The 25,004-nt window shown below is 36.5% G+C and overlaps 1 protein-coding gene and 1 pseudogene across 15 annotated transcripts in view; one reads left to right on the top strand and one right to left on the bottom strand.

Annotated features, from left to right (window-relative positions):
• CREM (cAMP responsive element modulator) overlaps positions 1-25,004 on the top strand; it is a 74,337-nt gene that overhangs the window by 8,701 nt on the left and 40,632 nt on the right. For 14 of the 15 annotated variants that reach the window (XM_028120895.2, XM_088025754.1, XM_028120893.2 and 11 more), the window contains 2 exons: positions 1,091-1,191; positions 11,119-11,242. In XM_028120895.2, coding sequence (XP_027976696.1) covers positions 1,148-1,191; positions 11,119-11,242 — 168 coding nt within the window. In that variant the 5' untranslated portion in view covers positions 1,091-1,147. Of the gene's footprint in view, positions 1-1,090; positions 1,196-11,118; positions 11,243-25,004 lie in introns of those variants that run through there. The other variant, XM_088025758.1, reaches the window with a different exon arrangement.
• LOC114222451 (U2 spliceosomal RNA) lies at positions 14,582-14,731 on the bottom strand (annotated as a pseudogene).

Here is a 25,004-nt window from a genome sequence, read left to right as displayed (position 1 = left end):
CCATTGTCCTCGTGCCCTTAGGCAAACCTGCTGGCTCAGTTTTTTGTTTTTGTTTTTGTTTTTTTTTTGAGGTTTTTATTTATTTGATAGCACAAGTAGGCAGAGTGGCAGGCAGAGGGAGAGTGAGAAACAGGCTCTCCGCTGAGCAGGGAACCTGACGTGGGGCTGGATCCCAGGACCCTGGGATCCTGACCTGAGCCAAAGGCAGATGCTTAACCGACTGAGCCACCCAGGCGCCCCACCTACTGGCTCAGTTTTTAAAATGACTAGGATGGTATGACACCATTTTAGAGGGGCCACTTAGGAGGGAACTCTGAAAGCAGTATGTCTGTGGCTAAGCCCCACCATTGCTGGCAAAGATGCCTAGAAGACCCTTAGGGCTGTGCACATTTATCCTTTCCACCTCAACAGTGAATTAAGGGCTCCCAGTTCCTTTGTCTTTTTTCTTTGCCAATTTTACTTCATTCAGCTCATCAAATATATATTTTTAAAAGATATTAGTAAAAAAATGGGGTTTAATTGCTAGAGTGTCAAAAACAGCTTTTTAAGTGGACAATAGATTTTTGGAGGAGATTTTAAAGGAACTGTTAATATTTTGTTTGGGATTAAAATTCTTTGACAAAAGCCTTTTTGAATTTAAGGTAAATAAAAAATGGTTGACAAATTTGTTGCAGTGGAATGAAATTTAAGAAAATGATAAAAGAAAACGATAAATTCACTCAGTTTATTAAGTGATCATTATTTTAAAATAGAGCTGATACCATTAGCTATATGTAGTGTATATTCAATGATTCAGACAGCACTGCTTTCTCAAAGGAGGAAGTAACCCGATAAATAGCACATGATTTACGTTTTTTGAATTTTTTCTTCTAGAAGATAAGAAAATTGCAAAGAAGTAAGATTGGAAAAAAAATACAGAGTTTTAACTTCCTAGTCTGTTTTCTCAGTTTTGTAGAAATTAGGGTGTTCTGGGGGGTATTCTGGTGTACTTTGGAGAGATTTTATTTGTTTATTTACTTATTTATTTTTGAGTTTTTTTTTTTTTAATGAAATTTGTGATCTCCCAATTCAACTGTACTTTTTCCTGCAGGATAAATAAAGAAGAAAACGGAGAAGGAACAAAGCATTGATTACAAATGTCTTAATAATGAACAAATGTGGAAGGAAAAAATATATTAAGACAAATCTAAGGTAGGTGGATATATGTTTTTCTGTTCTTTTGAAAGTTCTGCTTAGAGAGTTAAAAGTTAAACTAATGGGTAAGTGAATGATACATATGTAGAGAGAGAGAGACATGTATCCATAAATGTATATATGTGTATGTATGTGTATATATGGTCGTAAGATAAATGTACCCAGCGTGGTCAACTATTCAACTGAAGTGTTCACCTTCTACCCTGTACCCTGTGAAGCAATGGAGGGGAGAAGTGGACGTTAACATTCAGCTTGTGTTGCATGCTGGCCTTTTTATTTAGAAAGGAGACCATACGTAAGGATGTGGACAGAGTTTTAGTTTTCTTCCCTTCTTGCCTTTAAGTTATGCTTGTTCCTAATGTAAAACAGAACATTGTCCTTATCAATTTTTTACAAAAATCCAGATAGAATTTTTCAAGTTTTCTTTTGGCTACTTTCAGAGACATTCTGGTTTATTAGTTGGATCTAGCTTTAAAAAGAAAATAAATTTTCTATGACTTTTTTTGTAAAACTATTTATAAATAAAGAATACAAACAACTAATAATTTTTCCTTTCGCATCTGGATTCTATTTTTAAAATTTTACAAGGGCAAATATAGTTGCTTTACAGTGTAGTTTGTCTTTGCAAATGGGATACAATTAAGATTTTAGAAGTTTGTTAGTTAATTGAACACTTTAATTATAATTAGGAAACTGCCCTTGCCTTATTTTTCATTTAGATAGATTTAGCCTGTATTTCTCTCTCTTTGTTTTCTCTCATCTTTTAAGAACACTTTCCTAGGTACCAACGATAGCATTCCTTTAAAATGTTTTCTTCTCATTTTTTTCTTCTAGTTATTTATCTTATATGTTCTTGACACATAGGGATGCCTAAATAACTTTGGTCATTAGTTGCCTCAGTATTTCTATAATTGTAAATATAATTTTATGAATATATTCCTTTGTATTTATTTCTTGAAGGTGTATAATGGGTTGTCTACCTATTTTGTTGTACTGTACAAACAGTACTGTACTGTTATACTTCAGTGTTTTGAGGAGTTATTGCAGTATGACATAGATGTTCTATTAAAGTTCTAGAAAATAACAGAGTAAGCAAACACAGTTCTACCCCTCTAAAAGTAGTTCAACCTAGAAGTCTTTGAAAATTGTGCTAATGGATGGATCCTATTATTTTAAAACATGGCTATCTTAACATTTTATTAAACTGAATCCTAATATATTTAGAACATATTGGGATAACATTTATTTCTCTATCAAAGAAGAAAATGATTTGCTAAATAATATAAAGAAGATTTCAGAAGAAATATTTAACCTTCATAAGAAAAGAATATTGCTACTACTGTTAATCATTTATAAGTTTAAATATGCCCATTTTGGTGATTTTTATCTGTTTTTTTAGATTTGTGGAACCAAATATTTGCCAGTATTTTGCTTGCTGTTAGTTTATAGTGTTTAATGGACTTTTTGTTTTTGTTTTAGTTTTTTTATTGCTTCATCTTATATGTCTTTATTTTTAAATATTTTATAACATTACTAATTGGTCTTTCTAATAAGGGTTACTGTTTAAGATTAAAGTATTGCTCAATTAATTTATAGATTATTAACTTTAAACATTTGATATAGAAAGTGAGATTTTGGGGCACCTGGGTGGCTCAGTCGTTAAGCGTCTGCCTTCGGCTCAGGTCATGATCCCAGGGTCCTGGGATCGAGTTCTGCATCGGTCTCCCTGCTTGGGAAGCCTGCTTCTCCCTCTCCCACTCTCCCTGCTTGTGTTCCCTCTCTCGCTGTCTCTCTCTCTCTCTGTTAAAAAATAAAATCTTAAAAAAAAAAAGTGAGACTTTGGGGAACATATTCTTGGATACATCTCTTCGGTTTTAACTGTAAGATACATGGTGAACAGTGAAGGACTGTAATGGATTTTTCTCTTATACTTCATAAATGAATTCTGTCTGGACTAACTGAGTCTGATTTTCAGGTGTTGGTGTTGTATGTATATCATTTACACTGAGTTCTGGGTCCTAAATCTCCCACTGAAATACTGTTTGAAAATGCCTAGTATAGTGCTTGACCCATGTTGAACATTTAATTCTTAGTTGAACCTTCTTCCCTGAGTCCTGCCCTAGGGTTGGTTCTTAGTGGGTTTAAGAGGTTTGTACTAGAAAGCAGTTGGATATTGATCAGTAGAATAAACAGGCTTGAAAATGATAGGGTATATATTTTAAATAGATAGCACTGGCTTACTCTTCTGTGGATGATTTTTACCTTCAAATACATTGATTTTACTTTACTTACTATTTTTAAAAAATATTCTTTTTTTTTTTTTTTAAAGTAATCTCTGCATCCAATGTAGATGCACTCATGAGCCTGAGATCAAGAGTCGCGTGCTTCACCAACTGAGCCAGCCAGGCACCCCTCAAATAAATTGATTTTAGTATCAAACTTGTACTGAATGACATGTACTGGTCACTATACTAGGCACTCTAGAAGAATACAAATGGTATAAAATTAGAGTCCCTACATACTAGTGTGAAAGACAAAGCATATCTGGATGAAGATTGTAACAATAGTTGCAGCATAGTCAAAAGCACATCTTTATTATAAAATGCTGTCTAAACTGGAATACTCAGGGCCCTGGCTGTGGAAGGAACCCTAGAGTTCACAAGACCTCTTGTTCACTGTCTGTCATGCTATCTATTATGTGCCCTGTAGAAAGTCACTTAATCTCTCTAAACCTTATTTTTTTATCATTTTAGTGACATCTGACAGTTGCATAGTCTTCCCAAATAGTTGATTAGTTGGTTTATTTAACAATTATGGTAGGTTCTGTACTAGGCACTGGCAATACTTTGAAATATAAGATGTAATCCCTGTCCCTGAGTTGCTTACACTAGTGTTAGTACTTTGTGAATAAATGTATTATATGCTAGACAAGTGTTATAATGGAAGTATTGCATAAAATGCTTTGGGAACTCAGAACAGAATAACTAATTCTGTCCAAGGCTATTAGAATAGGCTTTTGAGAATGGTGTCCTTCAGCCAGGCCTTGAAAAACTTGTAGGAATTTGCCTGTTAGACAAAGAAGGGGGGAAGGGCAGTTCAGGAAGAGAGAAGAACAGATATAAAAGATTAGAACTGAGGGCATAGGATGTGTATTTGAAAGAATTGGCTTATGAGGAGGCCAGAATGCAGAATGTGGGAAGAAAAGAGTGACTGAAAATGAGGCCATAAAAGTAAAATAGGGTCACATTGTGAAAGAGATTGAATGGCAGTTTGGTTTGGTAATTGAGAATATGGACTTTGGAAAAAGATCTTAGTTCAGAACCTGGCTATGCCACTCTGATCAGATCAGATTGTTGGTAAGATTAAGTTCTTAACCTCCTTATGGAGGTTACCTCATTATCTCTAAAAGAAGAACTAAGTATCCTGATCTTATAAAGTTGTTAAGGATTAAAGCCAGTAGGCTTTTACCACATGGTAAGCACCAACAAATGGTTGTTGTGGTTATGATTATTGTAAGAAGTTTGAATTTTATCCTACTGTCAGTAGAGGGCTACTGAAGTGTTTTAAGCCAAAATGTATGCTTGAGAAAGAGACTCGTTAGCATGGATTGGAATAGGGAGATTGAGCAGTGGTGAAGAAGGGACTAACTTGTTCTTTAGTAATTAGAGTCATCACACTTGGTATTGATGCTGTAGGGAATGAAGGGGGGGTGTTAGAGATGACACCCAGGTTGTCACCTGATGGATGGTGGAGCTGCATTTCCTGAGGTAAGAAACTCAGAGCAGGAACACATTTGTGGACAAAGAAGGAGGAGATTAGTCTGGACCCACTGAGTTTGAGGTACCTGTAGGGCACCTATTTGGAGATGATAGATAGCATTTGAATATATGATTTTGGAATTCAGGAGAGACCTGTGGGCTGGAGATCTAGATTTGAGAGTGATAAGCCTGAAGCTGGTGTTTGAAACTAGAGAAATGGATGACAATGCACAAAGGGAAATTTGAGAGTGAGGTGAAAAGGCTAAACAGAGCCCTGAAGACATGCAGTGTGAAAGTTGACATTGAGTAGGAGAAGGAATTAGCAAAGGAGCTTGTGGAGGAGTTGTCAAAGAATGGGATGAGACCATAAGATGCAATATGATGACATGACGAAGGAAGATGCCAACAGTTTTGAATACTGCTGAGGGATCAAGCCAGATAGGACTTAAAATGAACATTAGATTTAGTGACAAATTCGTTATCTTTACTAGAGAAATTTAGTGAAGCAGAAGTCAGTTTAGGGTTGTCTAGGAATAGATTGGAGATAAAGAAATGGATATAGTGTTGGTAATTCTTTAATGTAGTTTAGCAGTGAGGAAGAAGAGAGGTTCAAGACAATAGCTAGAAAAGGACTTTGGTGGATTGTGTGTGTGTGTGTGTGTGTGTGTGTGTGTGTGTGTGTGTGTGAGATTGAAGAGACTTGAACCTAAATCTTGATAAGAGGAGACCATTGGACGGGGGGAAGGGTAATTGATAATATAGTTGCCTTGAAGAGGGATCCAGAGCACAGATAAAAGAATTTAAGAGAGGCAAGATAAAATGGCGGGTGTAGACATAAGTGGGTTTGTTGATTTGGTGGCAGGAAATTGAAGGAGTTCTCATCTGAACAGGAGGCAAGTCCTTACATTGAGTGTAGGGTAGTAGGTGGGCTCGGAGATTTGAGAAGAGGGAGAAAAATTTGGAAGAGTTGTAGAGAATGGAAGAGTAAGTTCACTAGGGAAATAGTATGATTGCTGCCTATTTGAGGTTAAAAGCCATGAATTCAATAGGCTTAATAGTACTGTTTTATAATTTTATGCAGTATTGTTCATCAGCCTTGGTGAAGGCAAAGAGGAGGTAGAATTGGTTTTATCTGAGATTGGTATTTACCAGGCAGATACAACAGAAAAACAAGGGACAGGAGAACTTAGGGTATTGGGAAACCATAATTAAAATGAGAAACCATGGATTCTAAGTTGAATAGGATGGGATTTGAAGAAAATGGGAGGCTGATGGGAAGAGAAAGTGGTCTGGAGATGTCAGTGTGGTAGAACAGCAGGTGTGATATGAGTAATCGAGGGTGGATGTAAGTTGGGAAGGTAGGATATTGTAGTCAGAGTGGGATGTCAGGATTAATTATTTCAGAGGTGGAGCAGTTTGGGACACAGATTATGTCCAGTGTATGACCAGCTAAGTAGATGACAGTGGAGTAGAGAAAGTCTTGGACTGAGGCATCAGGGTAAGGCAGGGGTCCTTCCTTTGAATGTTGAACATAACCAAATAGTGGAGAGGAAAGCTTTTTTATTTTTTATTTTTTTTAAGATTTATTTATTTGAGAGAGAGAGAGAGAGAGCGCACGTGTGTATGAGCAGCAGTGGCGGGGGGTGGGGTGGGGGAGAGAATCTCAAGCGGACTCCCCACTGAAGGTGGAGCCCAATGCAGAGCTCAATCTCACAACCCTGAGATCATGACCTGAGCCGAAATCAAGAGTCAGACGCTTAACTGACTGAGCCCCCCAGACACTCCGGACAGGAAAGCTTTTAAGTCAGGTGTCAAAATCTTCAGTTTACATCCTGGATGTAAGTAGAAAATAATTATTGTATGGATGAATATAGGATGGTATACCTGAGAACTTTGGGCTTTAACAGAACAGGGGTTTCTGCAAAGGCACAGAGGAGGAACAGCTGAGAAATGGTAGTGGGAATCAAGAGGGTACTAGGTCAACATTCTGATTCTGATTAGGTCCGGGAAGACAAGCTGCTATCTACTGAGGGGCTGAGGTGGGGGCTGAAGTTCCAGATAGCACGTCGCAAGGGCTTGGAAGGAGAATAGGAACAGGAGTAAGCAACTGAATTACGGGGGGAAAGGAAGCACTAATTATGAGAGGGACAATGAAGTATGGGAAGAGCTTACATTTTTGACAGTGACTGGGAGGTAGGAATGTGAGGTGTTAATGGATGTGATTCTGGCATGGGTGAAGGGTCATCATGGCTTAGTTTAGTTTAGTCATGGCTTATAGGGAGGCCAAGTGTGATGTGTAGTCTTTAGAATGGATGGCAGCAATCATGAGGAGTAGCAACTCAGCAGCTTGGTCCAGTGTTGGGATAGGAGGTTATAGTAGCTGATGCCACATGTGGCAGGAAGGATGAATGGGGGTGGCTGCTGACCTTCAATTCTGCTTTTCTTTACTAGGAGGCTCCAGGTCTCATGGCATCCTGATTTGGCTGATACTTAGCTCTGTGGGTTTTTGTCGCTAATCTGGTGCCAGCTCGTATATGGACACATGCTTGTAGCTTGTTGCTTTGGTGCTTGAGTGGGTAGTGATGCTCTTGAATAAAAGAAATAGAAGGGAGGGGGCAGGCATCTGAAAACTAGATTGAGATGCTTTAAAGGAGGGGAGTGTGCACAAATACAGACTTGGGAGTCATCTGCATATAGGATTGAAGAAGCTGTAGTATATAGATTGAAGAAAGGAAAGGGCAAAGGGTTGGACTCTGGGAAGTACCCAGGAGAAAATGGGAGCAATTAAGGTGATTACTTGGCATAATGCCTGACAAAACACTTTCATGTGTGAAACATATTGAAATATTAATAACTTATGAAATCTTTCATTATATATATATGTATATATATATATAATATACATAATCTATTATACCTCAAAAAAATGAGTCCTAGTTTAGGGTGACCCTTTTAAGCATTCGAGCTTTTTTTTTGATGAAAGTCTTTCTGGATTCTATTATGTGTATCCCTCTTTCCTTAAAGTATACTGAGTATAATTAACCTCAAGTTGATGACTCATGATAGTTATTATAAATATCACTATTGAATTTTAACTCATATTTTTCAGTTTCTTGAATGTAAAGAACTTGGCAACTTTACCTTGTATGGATCCAAATTACTGCACACTTGTGATTCTTGATCTGCTTATTATATTCTATATTCTCCCTCCATCCCTGCCATTGTCAGCTGTTACTTCTTATATCTAATATATTTGGAAACCAGATAAATGAGAATTGTATTTGAAATGAAAATGAATGGGTTTAAAGTATAGTCTAGGAGAGGTTCTCTTTGCTTTAGAAGTTTTAGTATATAGGCTTTAGGCCATTTGTTTTGCGTATTAACAGGTAACTTTGGCTTATTATTCAGTTGTTGACTGAATTCTACATGGGTATCAAATGGTTGAAATGTTATACAGTATAGATTGACAAAATACACACCGAAGGACCTAGAGTAGAGGAGACATCTGAGTGAGGTGGACTTTTTTTTCCTCTCTATAGCTTTATTTATTCATTTTTTAAAGATTTATTTATTTATTTTAGAGTGAGAGAGAGAGAGAGCACAAGCAGGGGGAGGGACAGAAGGAGACGGAAAGCAGACTTCCCTTTCAGCAGGGAGCCCGACACAGGGCTCGATCTCAGGACCCTGAGATCATGACCAGAGCTGAAACCAAGAGTCGATGCCCAACTGACCTAGCTGCCCAGGTGCCCTCTGTCTAGAGCTTTAAAAGCTATTCTTTCTCTGATCCCATCCGACCTTTCTAGCCCTGCTTTGCCTCCTCCTCACTGAACCTAAGTAGGCTCCCCTGGCCCTAGATTCTCTACTACAATCTGCTATTCTGTTTTCCAGCCACACTCTATACTTCCCTTGCTCTCATAGTTCTCTTTTCCTCTTCTACCTGGTGAAATTCTTCTCATTGTTCAGTATATGTTTATATGGCCCCATCCTCAGGTAGATGTAATCATTACTTCCTATGTTTCCCAAAGTATTTTATGCATAACATCCTTTACACAATTTAAGAAGTTACTTTACATGTGTTCCTTATGGGTCTACCTGATAGAATTTACCAATAAGCTAAGTTTTTCCTAAATTTTAATATACATCAGAATCTCTTGGATATAAAAAAAATTAGATGCTCCAGAAAGTTTGATTCAGTAGATTTGGGGTTGAGCCGGGAATCTGCTCCCCGCCTCCCCCAACAAGTAATTTCTGATGGAAGTTGTCCAAAGACCAATTAATGAATGAATTCCTTCAGGGCAAGGGCTACAAATTACCCACTTTTGTATTTTGGGGGCCTGTCATGTAGATGGTGCTAAATAAATGTTTCTAAAATGAATAGTTTAGTGGGGAAGGCCTTCTAGCATAGTGTTTTGAGTTGAGACTCAAGTTCTTGGCAGAGCTCTTAAGAGAACTTTAAAAAAGTGTAAGAAATAGCATAAGACAACATTTCTCAAGTTGTTTCCAGAACACGACTTTTAAGACATGCCTTGTGGAAAAAGAGTTTTTGGTGGTCAGATACTTTTGGAAAATGCTTCCTATTGGATCTGCACCTTCCACCTTCTGAAGGCCCACTAGCATATTCAGGCTTCTGAGTTCTGCAGCAAAGAAAACCTTTAACCCCAGATATTTAGAACTTTTTCACTGTTTCCCCCACCCTCTTTTTTAGATAATACCTTTTCATAACCTGCAGAACTAAATGTTCTGAGGTATTCTGTTTGGGAACTGTTCACATAAGCAAACGTAGAGCCAGAAGAATTGGCAGTTTATGCAGGGTGATCTATACTTGCCTAGGCTGTTCTAGAAAATAAGAGAGATAAAGGAACTGGGGAATAGTAAGGGAAAGACATTTTTTTTATAGTAGACTAGATTTTTATCATTTATAATTGCTCTAAATTGTCATGTTCTAAGTTTTGAAATGATTTTCAATAGAAGTAACTTAAGTGCAGTATAAATGGGTGTGAGAATGGAAGGCTTGGATTCAGATAATGACTATTGAAATGCAAAAGAAGGTAGTAAAGTGCAAGACATGGATGAAAGCTTTGTAGGATCTGGTAACTAAATCTGAAAGAAGGATTTGGATATTTTAATACAAAGTTCTAAGGGGCTTGCATACTTTTTGGCTATATAGTTAGACTACTAAAGTGAGAAAAACACACTGTATCATTGATAGTTGAAAATAACAGCAGGGAGAATAGTTCCTGTGAGTTTTTAATGTTTGATTTTGTTTATTTTGTTTGTAGTTTGTATTTCTTCTAGTAGGATAAAATTTATTATAATATGGTTTATCTTATATATAGAAATAGAAATCATTAACTTAAATTGATATCATAGATAAAATTATGTCAAAATTTTTCCGGAAAAATTAGATTCTCTTCTTTAACGAAATGGGAAGCTGTAGGACATGTGGTCAACTCTGCATGATTCAGTTTGAGAGGCTTGTTTATCAGAAACTGGTTAGTGCTGGCAAAGCTAGACATATCTTTATATTATGCATTTAATTTACACTGGGGAAATTCTTTGATACTATATATTATGAAACAGGTATCAAAGGCCTTGAGAGTCATAGAATATTTATACTTAATGTAAAATAGAAAGCCTACTTTTTTCACTCATTTATACGGAAGGGCTTAAAATAATTATTAAGGAGACTTTATTATAAGATTAACATTTTTTTAATTTTAATTTTTTAAAAGAGTATTTCTTTATTTATTTGACAGAGCAAGAGACAGCGAGAGAGGGAATACAAGCAGGGGGAGTGGGAGAGGGAGAAGCAGGCTTCCCACTGAGCAGAGAGCCTGACGCGGGGCTCGATCCCAGGACTCTGAGATCGTGACCCAAGCCGAAGGCAGTCGCTTAACCCACTGAGCCACCCAGGCGCCCCAAGATTAACATTTTTTTTTTAATAAGTTAATTCCCGTAAAACATTTTGCAGTGCTTCCTGCAATGGTAATGTTCATATCTGGTGAGCAGAGTTAGTTTGGAGAGTTAGGACTCTGCTACTGAACATATTTCTTGAAAAATAAGGTAGTACAATTGATGACAGAAATGAATATCAGAAAGCTAAGTAAAAGCAGAGAAATCTTTCAGATAGGGCCTTAATACTTCTTCCTTTTTATTGTCTTTTCAGACAAATGACCATGGAAACAATTGAATCTCAGCAGGATGGAAGTGTAACAGATTCTGTGGCAGAGAGCGAATCTGCTCATATGCAGACCCAGACTGGTCAAAATTCAGTCCCTACTTTAGCTCAGGTAAATTTAATGTAGGCGGTAGGCAGGCACTGATGAAAGTGAAACTATATGGAAATAAGTTATGTGCAGATTCTGTTTTCTTGAAGTTGATTTTAAGTTTCCCCTGTTGCCTGGTTATCAGCCATTCTTACTGATTTGATTTCAAAGAGAAGATACGTATTTTAGTTACTTTGCCTTGTAAGGGACACTTTGCAATGTTCCCTCTACCACCACTGCTATGCAAAAGGAAAAACAAAAACCTGCCCGCAATATGTGATCCTCAAATTATTGTTTCACAAGGTTGGTAATTCCAAGTTGGTATAGTCTTAGATTCTTAGCTGGAAGTACTATAGAAATCTTACATTTGCCTAGTATATATTTGGTTTGATCTTCACTGTCTTTTTAGTTAGGTCTTTGAATTGGTTTCATATAGAGACGACCAGTATGAGTTAGTGCCTGATTTTTAGCTCCTAAAATTTATTTCTGAGATATCTGTAAAAGTATGTCGTAAAAAACAAACACATTCGTTTATTTAGATCATCACATATTTTTTGAGTGCCTACTGGCTGTCGGCACTACTTAGATACATGGGGAAATGTAGTTTTGGGCCTTCAATATCTCATGGTTTAGTAGGGAAGACAGGTAATTGAATGATAGCTCCAATAATATAAGAAGTGCTATAAAATGTTAGGTACAAATGACTAAGGCTTACAGAGGAGAGAGCAGCCAGGTGACGAGGAGTACTTTATGGAGGATTGTGCTTTTGAGCTAGATGTAAAGGGTGAATAGGAGTTTGCCACGTGGACAAGGATAGGGAAGCATATTCTAGGCCAGGGAGGAGTGTTTGCAGAGGCACAAAGCCAGAGTGTTGGGGAACAATGGATAGAAGGACTAACTGGAGCCTAGCGTCTGGGCTGGGAAGTTGAGCTGGTAAACATAAGCAGAGGTTGTATACATTTGAGAGTGTAGAGTATTCTGGATTCTAGATATTCTTGAAGCACAATGTTCCCTGTGTTTAGAACACTAGTATTTGTGTGGACTGTGTGGAGGTTGGATTGGAAGTCAGCCAGCCAGTAGTGGAGACACCTTTTGTGTGGAGTCATGGTAGTGTGGGATACAGTGCAGTGGTGAGATTTTTATAGTGTCTTGAAGGGAGGATAGAGAGGACACCCAGGATGGCTGACTGGAGGCCCAGGGGGTACCAGGGACTTCCTGGGTTGTCTCAGGCCAGACAGGTTCCTGTGAGGTCTCTTCTTCCCTAGACTGGGCCCCAAGCACCCAGCCTGCTTTTCTTTCCTCCTTCAAGCTCCTAACACCTACTCACTCCCTGGGGGTTTTCTCACAAGTGTTCTGTGGAGCTGCATCTCCCTGGCAACACCATTCTTTGTTACCCTGGAATACAGGCATGCAGACCTTTCCTATTTGGTGTGTGTGTGGGGGGGGGGCAGCCTTTTTCTTATTAAAAAATGTATGTTCATTGTAGAAAATTAACAAAATATATATTATTATAAAGAAGAAAATAAAAACTATCCATAATCTTAACATCCAGAGATTTAATTAACATTTAGTTAACATTTTGGTGTATATCTTTAACCTTAGGGTCTTTATGAAAAGAATACAATACACATACATTTTTTCATAAATTTGTGATCTTCTAGAGTTTTTATCACTACGATTCCTGATCTTTAATTCAGCCCTTCTTTTCCAAAGTGGTAGTTGAAAGCAAATCTTCCTTTTGCCTTCCCTTCCCTTCCCTTTAGGTCCCTTCTAACTGGCTCCCTTCCTTTTAGGTCCTGGCTGACTGACCCTCACATAGCCTTCCCTCCCTCTTCTGGGCCTGCACAGTCAAAACAGTACATCTCCATTATCTAAAAATGATAATTTGCAGTCCTGAGGACCTTCAGCCTGGGTGACACCCAACTCTGTGAGCATCAGTCAGAAGTTACTAAAGAGTTCAAGTAATAAGAAATCTGAAAAATAACCTTGGATTTATGAGAGTTTGGAATCGAATAGGAGTCCAGTGAATAGAAACTAGATTTTCATAGATTAGAAAAGAAATAAGAGGGAGAGGAGGTAGAAATGGAAGTATAGATTCTTCAAGAAGTTTTTCTGTGAAATAATAGAGAAAGATGAATCTGTGAGACAAAGGGGTGAGGACAGGAGTGTGGCAAAGTGGAGTGTTTTGAGGAAAATGGAGAGAGAGAGACATGAGAAAGCTGAATCAGATGTAGGAAAAAATCTGTAGTTTGTATTTATAATGCTTACTTTAAAAATCTCAACTAATCAAATGTTGGTATTTATTAAATCTGGATAGCAAGTTCATGGACTTCCTAGCGTATTTTATTTTCTACATATCTTAAAGATCTGATCAAAGGATAAACTATGGTTTTTATCTTTCACATATTAGGAATGTTGAGAGATTAAGAAGTACTCTGTGTGCTGATTCATTGATTACTTTGGTTAACTAAGAGTTATCTTCTATGCCATGCATGGATCATGATTTTTGAAGAATTAGGACAAATTCTTAGCAGGCAGAATTTTCTAAACATAATTAGATTCTAAACAATTAGGTTCTTGTAATGCTGAAGCTGTTCATTTGTGAGTATTCATTATGATGTGTTATTATATGATAGAAGCATTAGGAAATCAGATTGAAATCTTTATTGAAACTATAATGTATGCTAAAAGTGACTGACTCTTCTGAATAATTCTGGGTGCCCTTGTATGCTTGCCACTTGTTTCATTTTTTTCAAAGAGGACTGTTTGGTATGGGTAGGAATTTATAACACTTAATTTCCTTTTTACATGGTCAAATTATCATTAACTAGTGTGGGAACAAAGGGTGTGACCAAAAGATCCAGTCAGTTTGATCCTTTGCATCTGGTCATTTGATAGTAGTTGTTTTGAGTACCATGGCCTTTCCAAACCTTCTGCCCATCAGGGTTTGCCAAAATAATCACATTCAGGAAGATCTGACAACTTGAGCCTGCTCTTGTCCCTCAGGCCTCCGTGTGCACCAAGGAAGGCTAGAGTTTTAAGTTTCTAGTTTTTCTGTTTTACAACTTCCCAAATATAAATGAAATCTTTCCCTTCTCCCTGTAGTCAAAAGTAAATAGAAGTCACAGTGGTGATAATGTCAAAGAGCTGAAAGCAGGAGTTGCCATAAACAGATCCTGGGGGTGGCAAATAATTGAGGTTAAATTGTGACTTGGCTTTCTTCTTGCTTGAGATATTTTTTATGTTGATTTATTTTTAATTGAAGCTGCTTTCTTGTTTGTTAAGTGTATGTGTTGCTATGTAAGACTAGTTTCCATCCCCCTCTGCCCCTGGAAAAACTTGGTAATAAGTTGGAGAGTTTATTTTAAATGACCAAGCCAGGAGGAAACCCTGTCCAAAAGCCAAAATGGTGAAAAGCAAAATTACTATATATATATTACTGTATATACAAGTAGTTTTAAAATAGCCACATATCTTCTGCACTTGATCTTAGCCAAAAGGCCGAGAAGCAATAGCCACGTATCTTCTGGAGATAACATCTTTAAATGGGTAATGGGAAGTTGAACTTTCTTTTAAAATGTAGGATTTTAAACATATACAAGGTAGAATAATGCTATGTATATAAATTTGTATATACATAAACTTGATAATTACTAAGATTTTTGTAGCCTCATCTATCTTCTTTTTTTTCTTTTTGTTGAAGTATTTTAAGCAGCTCTGCAGATCTCAGACATCATGTCATTTTACTCCTACTTACTTCTGGGTATGCAACTTGTAAAAGATTATGGACATTTTTTTATGTAACCAAATGTCACTGTCATACCTAATAAAATCAAGCATAATTCCTTACAATGATATGCACTTCTTATTCACATTTCCCCATTTATCTCACAAATGTGTAATCTACTCTGAAAGCAAGAGTGAGGACACCCTGAATTTTTCTTGTTGCAAGTCTCTTGGGGATTGTTAATGTCACCATGAAGATCTGGATAGGCGAGGTAATCCACATGGAGCCACTGGAAAGGATGTGCTTTAAAATATGCTTCCCAGAGATTCATTCCTTGTAGCTGCTGATGAAGCCTATGGGCCTGAGTTTGACACCTCAACTCTAAAAGCTAAATAACTTTTTTTTTGTAAATGACCAGTTCTCTAGGTGTCAGCAAAGATGAAAGGAGCAGAATCACAGGAGTCCTAGAGCTTGAAGGAAGCTCTGGAGATCATCAGGGTCAGCACTGCCTCAAGAGAATTTGTTCTAATATAAAATTTAACCTTCCCATGGACCTGTTTATTTTTGGAAACAAGGAGACTATAGGGAGCAGAAAAAAACCACTTGGGAATGTTGTTCAAGGATTATGCTCTGCTAATCTCCTTTCTTATCCTGTCTGTTCTAAATGCAAACAGTATGTAAAGGAGCACTTCAGAATAAAGCCAGCCTGGCATGCAGTGAGGGATTGAAGTAGGAATGATTTAACAAAGGATACATTTTAATATATGAGCTGTATGTTTTCTGTTTCAATATGGTGGGAAATTAGAATGACATTCCTCATTGCTTTGGCTGGCTGTGCCAAAAATCCATCTTCTTGGTCCTAAGTAGGACCAGGAAGGATGTGGATGGCTATAAGAAAACAAAACAAATGAAACATTTGCTATTGATAATGTGTCAGCAACGTATTTGTATATTAAAGATGGTCTGCATTGTGTTAGGTTGATTTGGTATATTTACTGTCAGCTAAGTAGATCTAATTTAAGCTTAGTGTTCAATTGAATCTTGTTTTTCAACTTCAACATACTAATTCCCTTACGTGAGTGACTCTTACTGAAGGAGAAGGAATGTACCTCTTAAGATTTTGAGGTAAAAATTTTCATTTCAGTATTGACTTTCTGTTGCTCCTTATTTTTATGTATTCCTTCCTCTGGCACTTTTTCATGGCTTTAATTTAATTTTTTTATATAATGTTTTACTTCACTTAGAATTCTCTCTAAAAATGAACAAAAGTTGGAAGAAAAAGTAAAACTCAATTTTTTTCAGTAAATGCTATATCTGTGTTGTATGATGTTCTTTAGTCAACTAATTCAAGAAAATATACTGTTTTAAAATGTAACCCATTCTTGGGGCGCCTGGGTGGCTCAGTCGTTAAGCGTCTGCCTTCGGCTCAGGTCATGGTCCCAGGGTCCTGGGATCGAGCCCCGCATTGAGCCCTGCATCGGGCTTCCTGCTCAGTGGGGAGCCTGCTTCTCCCTCTCCCACTCCCCCTGCTTGTGTTCCCTCTCTCGCTGTGTCTCTCTCTGTCAAATAAATAAATAAAATCTTTAAAATAAAATAAAATAAAAATAAAGTAACTCATTCTTGAAGATAACTCAGGGTTTGAGGGAGGTAAATTAAAAGTAATTTGTGAACTGCTAGTAGTTGGGACCATTTTGTTCCATTTGAACAAGAATTTATTGTATGTCCGTGCTCGTATTTTGTAATTTTGTCTATAGTAGCCAGCACATTTCTTTAAACGTTAGTTTTTGGCTTTAGAATGCATTCTTGTTTTCATCTTTGTGATAATACTTTGAATAAAATTTGATATTTCAAAGATAAGCAGATATAAAGCAGTCAAATTTTAGAAAAAGATTTTGCTTTTATGCTTATAATCAGAAAAAATGCTTACAAATTAGTTTTAGTGTTGGAGAGATGTTAAAGATTTTCTGTCATTTATAATGATTTTCTATGAGGTTTGGATACCCTTTGTTTGATGTTCCAAGTTCTCCATAGAGAGAGGTGATTTGTCAGTAGCAATAATGGGAAAATGAGTATAAACAGTTATTCTTTTTACCCCTTTTCTCTATGATTTTTTTTTTCTAGTAAAAGAGTAGACTAGGGAAAGGTTTATAGGAGAGCTGTTATTTAAGGGGGATAGAGTTTCAGATTTGCAAGATGAAAATGTTCTGAATAATCTTTTTACAACAGTGTGAATATACTTACTACTGAACTATAAACTTAAAGATGGTTAAGATGGTAAATTTTATTCTACATTTTATTTACTACAATAATAAAAAACAGAACAACAAAAGGAGTAGAGTAGGCATTGAAATTTAAAGAAAAAGAATGTTAATTTTTGTAGTTTCTTCTTTGACTAATATTCAGTGGTTATTTACTTTGCCTGATTTTAATTTTTAAAGTTACTACAAGCTTTGTAAACCCCAAGCTGTTAAAAGAATTACATTTGTTAAAGGAATTACAAAACAGAGGCTTTTGGAAATTTTCACTTCATTGATTAATTATGATGACATCTTAATAGTGTTCTTAAGAAATGTGAGTTTTCTGAGCAGAGAGAAATCTCTAGTCGTTCTCCAAAAAGGCATGGGAGAGAAAAGCCTGCTTATGGTAGTGAATGTATTAAGTAGACACACTATCAGATAAAGATGATGCAAGCAGAAATAGTTCAGGAAAATTTACCTTTAAATAGGTATGTCCTATATAGCAGTAGACTTCTATTTTGGCAGATAATACCTTTTTAAAAAATAATGGTTATATATTTGATATCAGATATGTTAATATACCTTGATAGGTATTCTAGTGTAAGTTGGTCTCCTTAGGTCCTTAGAACTTTCTAGTTTTCCCTTTTTCAAGGGCTCATTTACTGCTTTGTACTTGGTATAAGGAAAGAGTCTTAATGTATACATACATATACACAGTTTGAATTAAATGTAGTTTGTTTACCTAAAGTAGTGGTACAAAATATTTTTCATACTATATTTTAACACTAAAGACATAAAATTATTTTTTTTAAAGATTCATTTATTTTAGAGAGAGAGAGCATGGTGGGGGAGAGGGAGAGGGAGAGAGAGAACCCCAAGCAGACTCCCCGCTGAGCACAGAGCCTGATGTGGGGCCCTATCCCACAACCCTGAGATCACAACCAGAGCCAAAATCAAGAGTCAGCTGCCCAACCGACTGAGCCACCCAGGTCCCCTCAAAATTATTTTCCTAATGTTTATATATAATTTTAAATTAGTAATAGACTGAATTCTTTGATCTTCATAGATTAAGATGAAGGAGATGACATGTGTGAAGTGCAAGTACAATGCTTGGCACATGGTCGAAGTGCAGTAATTGTTTGCTTTGATCATTCTACTAACCTGCCTCAAATGGTTAGAATGGTAGCAGTTAGGCCAGTGGTTGCAATCAGGCTTTAAGATGAAGTGGCTTATGCTGATTTAAAAATAAAGGATAGACATTGAGGAGCGTATGTGCTATGGTGAGTGCTGTGAATTGTGTAAGACTGTTGAATCACAGACCTGTACCTCTGAAACAAATAATACATTATATGTTAAAAAAAAAAAAAGAAAAGATCACAGGAAGGGAAAAATGAAGGGGGGGAATCGGAGGGGGAGACGAACCATGAGAGACTATGGACTCTGAGAAACAAACTGAGAGTTCTAGAGGGGAGGGGGGTGGGGGGATGGGTTAGCCTGGTGATGGGTATTAAAGAGGGCACATTCTGCATGGAGCACTGGGTGTTATATGCAAACAATGAATCATGGAACACTACATCAAAAACTAATGGTGTAATGTATGGTGATTAACATAATAAAATAAAATAATTAAAAAATATGTTGTATTAGGAATTCATTTGAAAGTAATATAAGTCTACTTAGTATGCTTAAATAGACCTCCAGAGGGTTTAGAAAAGGAAAGATATGGGCGCCTGGGTGGCTCAGTCGGTTAAGCATCTGCCTTTGGCTCAGGTTGTGATCCCAGGGTCCTGGGATAGAGTCCCACATGGGGCTCCGTGCTATGCGGAGAGCCTGCTTCTCCCTCTGCCTACCTCTCTGTCTTTCATGTATAAATAAAAAAATAAAGTCTTTAAAAAAAATAATTCGTAGTTTTTTTTTTAAGATTTTATTTATTCATTTGAGAGAGAGAGACAGAGAGAGGGAACACAAGCAGGGGGAGTGGGAGAGGGAGAAGCAGGCTCCCTGCTGAGTGGGAGCCTAATAAGCAATATTCTCAATTGATACCATGAACTTATTTTAAATGGTATATTTTATGCTCCTAAATTTTTGTACTCTGCATTTCTTTTAAAGGGATTTTAAAACATTGCAAGAATTTCTTTATGCCATTTTGGCTCCGGAAATCTAAAATACAACTTATTACTAGATTTTAGATTTCATGATAAGACCAAGTATAATGCTTTTTTAGGAGCTAAATTCTTAGACTTGTCTGTGTATGAACTCTGACCTTTGGACTGAAACTGAAAAAACTTAAGGATGCAGTTTAGTCTAGCCATGTTTTGTCACTGATTCAGATTTTGGCTTATTTTTATGTAAATGCTTGATTCTTCTTTCCCCACCTGAATTTTGAGGAAGACTTTAAAAAGTATTTTAACCTTTCCAAATCAAAGGATTAATACATGTAAATTGTTTAAACTCCAAATTCTTGACTAAATTACTTAAATGCGACAATAATAAAAATAACAAAAGTGAGTATTGGATACTCATTATATGCCAGGCACTTTGACTCTGTCCTCACAACAACTCTAGAAAGGTACTGCTTTCATTCTCCTTAGCAGTTGTGGAAAATAAGGTATAGACAGACTGAACGAATAACTTGTCATAGGTCACGCAGCTAGTAAGAGGCAAGGCCAAAATTAGAACCCAGGCAGTCTGGCTTTACATTTAATTAAGCACTTTACTCTTTATTACTTGTAATACATAGGGTACTCAGTGTTGAACGGGACCATATATGGGGCATTACCTTGGAAATTCCATAATAATTGAGTATAATAATAGATGTTATATATTGTTACTGTAGAGAATTGTACATGTACATATGTATATATATTGTGTACACACATATATGTACTGTATACTCTTACTCCTTCATTATTCAGTGGCAGATTAAGATAGTTCCATATTTAGGTCTCAACTCAGCTTCTGATCTGGGGTATGTGAAAAGCATAGAAAATTTAAATTTTATCCATTTTGAAGTATTAGTAGTTGTTTCTATATAATTTCTGGCATCAGTAACCATTCTATGTGTTGAACCATCACTCTGGGGCCAAGAGTATGAGAGCACCCAGAGCTTTAGAATAACGTTTTATAAGATGATGAAGAAATCAGTCCCATTGCTTTGGTAAAATCCATTTATTGAGTGTTTTCCTGGCAAGAAGCCAGTTAATTATTATACCCACCAAATATGGGGCCATAGTTATTACTGTTTTTTGTGTGTGGTAAAAAATACATAAAATCTGCAGTCTTAACAAGTTTAAGTGTACAGTTAAGTGATGTTAATAATACATTGTTGTGAAACAGATCTCCAGGACATTTTCATCTTGCAAATCTAAAGCTCTATATCCATTAAACAAAAACTATCTTATTACCCCTGCATTCAGCCCTGGTAACTACCATTCTACCTTCTGTTACTGTGAACTTAACTACTTTCAGATACTTCATATAAGTGGATGCATCAGTATTTGTCTTTTTGTGACTGGCTTATTTCACCTAGCATATTATCCTCAAGGTTTTATCCGTATCATAATCCGTAGTAGGATTTTTTTCCTTTGTAAGGCTGAATAATATTCCTTTGAATGTACATACCACATTTTATTTATTATTACTATTTTTTAAGAAGTTTATTTATTTATATTTTAAGTAATTTCTACACCCAGTGTGAGCCTCAAATCCACGACCCCAAGATCAGGAGTTGCACATTCTTCCACATGAGCCAGCAAGGTGCCCCTATTATTATAATTCTTAAGGTTTTTTTGGTGTTTTTGTTTGTGATTTTTGTTTTTGCCAGTTCAGTACTTTTAAGGACTTACACAAAGTTATTGGTAGAAGAAATAAAATAATTCAAGTGAATTGAAATTTGCTTCATAGACATTCTTATATAGAGTTTTTTGCTCAGAAATAAAGATTAACATGAAGCTTGGCTAATAAGTGGTTTTAGGCATTCATTTTGTGGTTTCTGGCTTTTGGCATATACATTTCTTATTGATTATTAGAAATGATCTACATTATTGTTAAGAGTAGTTTTAATATTTACTGTTTGTTCTTACATGTGTTGGGTATAGGCCCTTTGGGCTCAGCATCTCAGTGAAACTTCATTATGTGCACTTACCACTTGCATCTATCTAGTAATTATGACCAGTTTTAGTTTCAGTCTTCTGAAACCAAATATAGGATTGATATTTAAAAGTTCTGGAGTTAAAATAATTTTAACTTCTACAAAGATAATATTCATTTTCATAGTACTTTTAAAATATGATAAATAAACACATATCGGATAGAATATAAACTGATGTTCCAACTGCTACAAATGGGAAACTAAAGATACTATACAGATTAGGTAGGAAAAACAAATCAGCTAAAGCATTTGTTTTTCAAAGGATGAAGAACCCCTAATTTTAATTTGTCCTCAAAAGATCATCACTGCTTATTGGAAATATAATGAAAATAGACTGTATAATTAATGATATAATTTTGATATTTGCTTTGCTTTCTGGAGAATTTTTTTTAAGATTTTATTTGGGAGAGAGAGAGAGCATGAGCGAGGGGAGGGGCAGAGGCAGAGGGAGAGGGAGCAGCAGACTCCTCGCTGAGCAGGGAGCCCGATGTGGGGCTCGATCCCAGGACCCCAGGATTATGACCTGAGCCGAAGGCAGATGCTTAACAAACTGAGCCACCCAGGTGCCCCGCAAGAGGAGAATTTTTTTAAAAAGACTTAATATTCAGCCATTTACACTTACAATACCAGAAATGTGATTCACTTCCCCTTCTCATTTTATTTATAGATTTCAGACAGTATTTGTTTATGCTCTACACATACAAAAAACATGTGAGGCAACAGCATTCCCATGTAGTTCTCTTTAGAATTTTAACATAATAGATATAAAAATATGAGTCTTATGTGGTTAACTCTGTTATCAATAAATATTTTCAACTGAAATTCTCAAGGTAAAAATAAGTAAAAAAATTTTTTTTAATTTATTTGAGAGAGAGAGCGAGAGAGCATGAGCAGGTAGAGGGCAAAGGGAGAGAGGGAGAAGCAGACTCCCCACTGAGTGGGGTGCCTGATATGGCACTTGATCCCAGGACCTGACCGGAAGGCAGGCGCTTAGCCAACTGAGCCACCCAGGCACCCATAAAATTAAGTAAAATTTAACTGCATTGAGTTTTGCAATCTGTTAGCCAAACTTAAAAAAAAACAAACAAACTCAATGGGAAAGAAAGACAGTAAAATGAAACCAACTCTACATTTTTCATTTTGTGTTGTCTTTAGTGCAATTAAGCACAACTTTAAAAAAATAAAATATTATTTTACATCTTTATTCAAGTGTTCACTTTCTACATTTTTCATTTTGTGTTGTCTTTGGTGTAATTAAGCACAACTTTAAAAAAATGAAATATTTTGCATCTTTATTCAAGTGTTCACTTTCATTATTTTCCTATTTTCAACCATAAAATATTTGAAATATTCTGTAAACATTTTTTTTCTCACAGAAGAACAGAAACAGACTCTTTTAAGAATCTTGTCTTAATACACAGAAATCAAGATAGTTTTCCAACTTCTTGTTTAGAGTATTAGTGGATTTTAATTGTAGTCCTTAAAATTAAAATAGGTAAGGTATAGATTTTATTTCTCAGCAGAATTGATAGCGAAATCTGCTATATTGTGAATTCACATTTTTTTCATCCTTTATTAACCCTCTTGAATGCAGGCCCAGTAGCTCTGTGACATTTGCAGCTGTACTGTGACATCATAAACCCCATCATAAGGGAACCTAGCTACGGACTGGAGGGAGTCTACTAGGTGCTAATCAAGGGCTGTGTTACAACATTGTGAGGTTTTCCCAGTTACAAGTGTCATTATAAGGACTTTTTTTAATTGCAGAGCCAAGTAAGGCTGTCAATTGCATCATCTTAACTTCAGATTAACTACTGTCTGTAGTGGGGTTGTTGGTGGATGTGGTGGCATCAGCATAATCTATGTTTCAGGCATCCTGTAGAAGAGGATTATTCAGGGGATCTGGAAGAAAAGGTAAATTATGTCTATTATGAGTTCGTTCTACACACTTTTAGAGCCTCATAAAAAGAGGTATAAAAATTAAGAAATATAAAATATACCCATTTTATTTATTTTTTTGAGCAGCTGCCTACATGATTGTTAGAAAGTGATGAATATACTCATAGATCTTCCTCTGGCCTTCTCCTTCTCTTCATTTAGGCTTTTTATGCAAACGTTCCCTCCTCTGAGAAGCTTTCCACAACAGGTGTATTTTGTTTAGTCTCCTTCCACACTACCCCTGCCTTGTAACTCTGATTCCTTACCTTGCTTCATTTTTCTTTTGAGAATTTAACACCAACAAAAATGATGTATTTGTCTTAATCTATTTTCTGTCTCCTTCTGATTGAGGAGACATTGTTCATTGCCGTGTCCCTACTGTCTAGACTGGCCCACACAGCAGGCTCCTGATAAGTATTTGTTGAGAGAATGAAAGAATGAGTTAATTCATAAGTATGACCAGTTTTTGTGATATTTTTTGCATATTAAGTCTTAGAATGAATATTTGATGTTTATAAGAAATGTTTCTTTATTTTTTTTTAAGATTTTGTTTATTTATCTAAGAGAGAGACCGAGATAGCAACAGAGATAGTGAGAAAGAGCATGAGCGGGGAGGAGGGGGAGAAGCAGGCTCCCCGCTGAGCAGGGAGCCTGACATGGGGCTCGATCCCAGGACCCTGGGATCACGACCCGAGTTGAAGGCAGACGCCTAACCAATTGAGCTACCCAGGTGCCCCAGAAATATTTCTTTATTTCTGCCTGCAGTATGCGTATTTTTGTTTGTGTCCCTATACTAGCATCTTTTAGGAAAAACTATTCTCTTCTTTTCCAGAGCTGCTTTAGAATTCTATTTCCACATTAGGAATAAAGTAATTATAATGCTCTTAATAGATTGCTCTTTCTTAGTATTTCTCAGATCTTTGTTTTCTAGCTCTAAAGCATTATGCGACTACCTAATTCTTCTTGCTTATTAACGTATCCACCTAGTTACCCTACCATTGCTTTCAATCTAGCCTACCTAAAACTGAATCTGCCACCTTACACAAAACAAAAAGATGCTCCTTTCTTTACCCACTTTTGACTTTGGAACCTCCACACATGTTCTTGAATCATTGCCAGTGTTCCTTCTATGCCATGTGTGTACAGTATCCTCCTTCAAGGATGCCGTAGATTCCATTGTGGCCCATGTGCTCAGTATAATAATATAATAATACTGAGATGCTAAAGGTAGGGAGCCTCATGAATTTTTTTTTTTTTTAATGAGTAACAGTGAGGTTCAGCTTGTTCACTCTACCAATACAGTGATAGGCTTTAATACTAGTCACCAGCTTTGGCAAAACCAGTGAGAATAGAATGCCTGGATATAGAATGTGTCTCTATATAAGGGTTTTTTGTTTTTTAAGGATACATCTGAATTCTCTAGAGTATGTCATTTATGCAGGTTCTCAGCCTCTCTTCCCACAGTTTAACAAAAGGGTTGTCTCATGAGCGTTTGCACTGCCCAGAGTTTGGACATAGAGAAGTTTCACCGTAGTTATAGAATTCCTACAACTTATCTCCAGAATGCTGGGAGTATAGTTTTGTATTAGCGGCTCCAGCTCCTTTTCCACAGCAGGTATTCTTGACACTAAGCCATTTTAATAGTGATTATTTAATAATTTAAAATCCTGAAAATTATACTTGAAAGGTAATTAAGGCAACTTAAAGCATGATTTGTATTTATGAAAACCTCAC

The sequence above is a fragment of the Eumetopias jubatus genome, unplaced genomic scaffold, assembly GCF_037043125.1.
Source record: "Eumetopias jubatus isolate StellerSeaLion01/CBP00866 unplaced genomic scaffold, mEumJub1_p1.0 scaffold_8, whole genome shotgun sequence".
NCBI lineage: Eukaryota > Metazoa > Chordata > Mammalia > Carnivora > Otariidae > Eumetopias > Eumetopias jubatus.
The sequence above is the reverse complement of the archived record's forward strand: the minus strand, read 5'-3'. Positions and strand labels throughout refer to the sequence as shown.